Source organism: Vespula pensylvanica, chromosome 3 (genome assembly GCF_014466175.1).
Source record: "Vespula pensylvanica isolate Volc-1 chromosome 3, ASM1446617v1, whole genome shotgun sequence".
In the NCBI taxonomy this organism is placed as follows: domain Eukaryota; kingdom Metazoa; phylum Arthropoda; class Insecta; order Hymenoptera; family Vespidae; genus Vespula; species Vespula pensylvanica.
Window position 1 is genome coordinate 11,669,993 of NC_057687.1, and position 4,709 is coordinate 11,674,701.

At 34.0% G+C, this 4,709-nt stretch overlaps 1 protein-coding gene across 1 annotated transcript; it reads right to left on the reverse strand.

Moving 5' to 3' along the window:
• Positions 1-708: 708 nt before the first annotated feature.
• On the reverse strand, positions 709-2,930 carry LOC122627832 (odorant receptor 13a-like). Its single transcript, XM_043809417.1, has 7 exons — positions 2,714-2,930; positions 2,253-2,537; positions 1,715-2,165; positions 1,540-1,639; positions 1,348-1,470; positions 1,006-1,161; positions 709-857 (listed from the first exon to the last, which is right to left on the reverse strand). Exons 1-7 carry the CDS (start codon positions 2,727-2,729, stop codon positions 798-800), a joined length of 1,191 nt encoding a protein of 396 aa, XP_043665352.1. The 5' UTR covers positions 2,730-2,930; the 3' UTR covers positions 709-797.
• Positions 2,931-4,709: the final 1,779 nt, after the last annotated feature.

Consider the following 4,709-nt stretch of genomic DNA (forward strand, 5'->3'; position numbering starts at 1 on the left):
GCATTGCGCGCGCATTTTCGAGCTCTATCGGAGAAAGATACCTTAACTACGTCTCTAGAATATTCGATCACTCTATAGCTCTCTCTGTATCGAGTAGTATTACGTGCACTTAAGCGTTTGGAAGATTATAACGATTGCACCGAATTCATGCTGTTAAATGGTGTATTCGAGGTTCAGAAAGATATATGGTTTGTGCAAAAAAGTGTCGAAGAAACGGGTAGTTGGGGGGTCATAGGGGGGTCGAGGGAGTTACAGGAAAATGTTATCTATAATTTTATGTTGCATATTCGATGAATGCATTTCGATCTCGTGCAACGTGCACATTCGAAGATCTCTTTAATATTTACGTATTCTTATTTTCTCTTTCTCCCTCAATTCAGTTTATTTCACCCCACCAACTTCTCCTTTCATCCCTTATGTTTTGAGAGCAACGCGCACATTTTATTTCTCTGACTTGCTATTTCCATCGATTTTCATTTGCTAAGATTTATAGATCGTTCTTGATATTCGATCATTGCAAGGTGGATTAAATTTTTCAAATTTTTTTTAACGCTACTGGCATTACCTTCTTTTTGTTTTTTTTTGTTTTTTTTTTTTTTTTTTTTATATATTTACTAATTAGTATGAATTGTTGTTTAGGAAAAGTAAATGATAATTTCAGGATGAAGGATTTTATTTTGAGAAATTTAAACTGCTGTTGTTCCGTTTGGCTAATTATTATTCGAAAAATATTACTAGACTTTACAATAATTATAACATTCCGTTATTCGTTCGTCACAGTCATTGTATGTTTATTCTCAATCTTCGCTCTTTACTGTGTAGAGAACCGATAAGTAACCCATTGCTGATCTAACCACCTGAAACATATGTTTCACAATGATTTTTTTGTTATTATCGATATATATTGCGAATTTAAAATGATTTATTTAGAATGGATCTATTTATTTAGAATTTATTAGAATCGTGAAAAGATCGGTAAGTCGTTGACATCTTTTTTTTTCTTACATCGGTGAAAAGCTCGTGACTGAAGGAACAAAATTTTCCAGCTGTAAGGCGCAAGGGCGATCTCGCACGACGCATGATCAGTATGAGACATTTTGCTTCGTTCGGTGATAGGTTGTACCATTTGCACTCGTAAGCGGCATCCGCCATTTCTGTACTCTAAAATGGAAGGTTTCAAGATTGTTAACAAACTAAATCTATTGACATATTGCGAAATAGATTCTATTAATTACATATCTATCGTTTCTTATTTTTAGACGAGTAATATGGAAAGATCGTCGATATGAAATATTATGTCGCTGAAGTCGAGATAGTTAAGCAAAACGATCTTAAATCCGAATTTACCTCTGAAAGAAGTCTCTGGCCTATGTAGCAATAGAGATAAAGTTGTAGTAGGACGTAAGAGACGTAGAACGCGATGCATCCCAGTTCCAATAGAAAATATTTATCCTTTTCGCCTGATAGGACCTACGACGTATAGAAAAGAAAAATAGACAAAAAAAATGTTGTTATATATACCTAGTAATTTTTCCTTACCTCGAGCGTACCGAAGCTTTCCAAGCAGAGTATTATGGTGCATCCTAACATCTGGATGAGTAACATCATGTTGAAGCACTTCTCGATCGTTTCTGTGAAGCTTGGATAAAACAGAATTCGATTAGATCGCTACCGATCGTTATTATAGAAATATTATTGTTCAATTTGATCTCACTCGTTAAGGTAATCCTGTTTCTTCACTATACGCCCTAGCTTCTGACGAAATTCCTCCGTCGTTTCGCTTTGAAAATTAATTAGCTCTTGCTTCAGATTAGCCAACTGTCCGCAAACGTGTAATACCAGAGTCGCGAGGAACGTATCGACCAAGGAATAAATAACGGTGGAGTAGTAGCAGGCCATCGTCTGTCCGAAGAAAATCAGCTCGTAATTTGGACTGGGTTTCGTTTCCCATGGAAAATAGGCTGGAAAGTACATTCCACGGGTGTTTGGATAATTTGTTGCCAAATGCATTATGGTGTAAGCGGAGAAGATGCTGTGACTTATTATGTTGACCGTTATAGTTATTTTTCTTGAGTGATCAGCTGCGATCATCATTCTTTTGACGTCCTCTTCTCTCGTAGTTTCCTTGCGATCCTCCTCCATGAGATTCAACAGTCCTTTCAGCGCTTCGACAGATAAAATAATTCGAATTTAAAACTAGTTTCTTTGTCATGTCCGACGATATTTAAGCTGTTTCAGAACATTTAGTTTACTTTTTCCGTTAAGCCAAAAAACAATAGTCTTCAAAATCGTAATCGAGAAGAATACGTTGTCCATAGCTAGATTTTCCACGACCAGATCGAAGTCACCCCAAATGAAGAAAAGATTTATCGTCTGCGGGAAACTTACGAAGGAAAACATGAAAAATACCGCGGTGAATACTTTTAGGTTTTCCCTTGGATTGATCATATTCTCCTCCGGCCAAATCCCCATGATTCTCATGGTGTAAATGTTCCAGCCAAAGGCATAATCCACGTGCGACCTTTCTTCTGTATTCACTGTTAATTAATTAATTGATCTTATGTATATTTATTTTTGTTTGATTTTAGACAAATCGCTCGAGTTTGTTCATTTTTGAGAATGGTCGAAAATTTATTAATTTCTATTCTACTTAATTTTTTTTTTATCTTTGAACTTTTGATATCGATTTAAAATTTCCAAAGGTGTTTAATACCTCGACTTTTATCCATGTGGGCTTTCGCGGCAAGAACGCACCAAGAACTGTTTTAGGGCGGTTCCTTTCGCATATCGGTGATCATAAGTTCGGTACCTTTCATAGCGCATGCCCTGACAAAAGCTAGCATGATACCATATACATTATTTATTGAATTCGTGTCGGAATAGTTTGGCTTCGGACTAGTGCGTTCGTAGACGTCGAGCATCGTCCTCGTATATACAAAAAGTGTATTAATTCATGATATAAAAAAATTCATTCTATAATAATAAGTTTAGATACGTGGAGTGATGATAGAAAAAGAAAGATATCGGGAAGTTGACATTATTATGATGTAATAAATCCTCGCATCAAACTACAAATTAATTCTTACACGATCTCGATAATTTTTCTTCGAATCTTTGCGATTCCATAATGATATAGTTATTTGTGCATGAAGTCGAAAGTATCATTCTTTCTTTATCATCGTTGCACGTAAAAAGGATAGATAGCTCCATTGATGTCTTCAGTATCTGCAAACAAATTTCAACGTACAGGTATCTCATTTTTATTAGATATGATTTACGATTTATTTTGCTATAGAAAAACGTTGTTCGTTTTATAGTGCCTCGTGGGATTACGCTGACTGCAAAGTTCATGATTGGAATTATAAAATTTGTCAACTGTCAGATGCAAAAGTGTGCACGATCGATGGATTATGAATATCAGTGATCTAGCCTCGTTGTTGTAAATTGTATCATTTATATTCGTTGACTGCTCGAGACATTTCGGTACTCTGAAAGGACTGATTTTTATTCGATAGTTTCCTATTTCATTTCGAAGACTAATTTTGGAACTATTAATATTTCTCTTACCTTGGATCAGAGTTTTTCTCCCACGTAGCAGTAGAGGTATAGTGAAAGTAAAACGTATACGAATGTAGAATGCGAAGAAGAACATCTTCGTTAAGGATATCTGTACGTTAGGAAATTCGTACTCCTGTAGATATTTTACAATTCATTCATTGTAAGTATTTTTTGAATTTTTTTGGTAGATGCAAAGAGATTTGCATGCTATTAATAAAATACATATTAATAATTTAAAATAATTTTTATGTAATATCTAGTTGTAGCGAATATACAAAATCTGGTAAAAGTTTATTCCTTGCTGACCATCTGTCCGAAAATTCAGAGATAAATAGATGCGCAAGACGAATTGTTATATTTTATGGAATTTTAGCAGACCTTTTTGAAATTATTCCATAGGGAGTTGCACGGTATGGTCGAATATTTGAAAGAGAAATATTATATTAGTCTGCTCCTTTATCGTATCGATGAATCTGAATGAATTATTATCGTGGATCACAATATTACAATGTTTAAAATTATTTATTCTAAATTTACGAAATTATTACATTCTGAATAATTAATTATCTATTCAAGTAATCGTGGCTTTTCACAATGTAAATTAACTCGATCGGAAATTTTTTCCCGTAGCGAAATTTAGTGGTTATAAGATGAAATTAAAGATGTGCGACTCGAAAGTTGTATAACGTTAATGACGATTAAATCAGAAAAAATTGTATATGCATGTTGGAAAAAAAAAGAAAGGAAACAAAAAAAAAGTTAAGCAGCATTCGATTGATTCTTTAGAAATGCTCTGTAGACATTTCTTCTTACTCTATTGTATACTTTAATTTTTCAAATTAACCTTGAAAATAATTTCTTTTATTAGGGTAGGTCGCTAAATGTTTTATTCATCGTATCGGATAGATCCCTCTGTGGTAAGAGTTTCAAAGCTGCTTGCACATTGCGATTGTAGCGATTATGTTGCTCTAGGATATGCGTAAACGTGTCGTCTTATCAACAACGAATTGAGTTACCAGCTCTGAGGAGTTTAACAATATAATTTTAGAATATAATCAGCCGATATAATTTGATAAACATAATAGTAACGCCATTTCAATAAATTATTTGACTATATAAAACTTAATAAGTATAATGGTAACATTATTTCG

Excerpts from the sequence above, each read along its gene's own strand:
- LOC122627832 (XM_043809417.1), bottom strand. Across the intron at positions 2,166-2,252 it reads TTTTTGGCTTAACGGAAAAA|CGCTGAAAGGACTGTTGAAT; the intron begins GTAAACTAAATG and ends TATCTGTCGAAG. Across the intron at positions 1,471-1,539 it reads AAAGCTTCGGTACGCTCGAG|GTCCTATCAGGCGAAAAGGA; the intron begins GTAAGGAAAAAT and ends TATACGTCGTAG.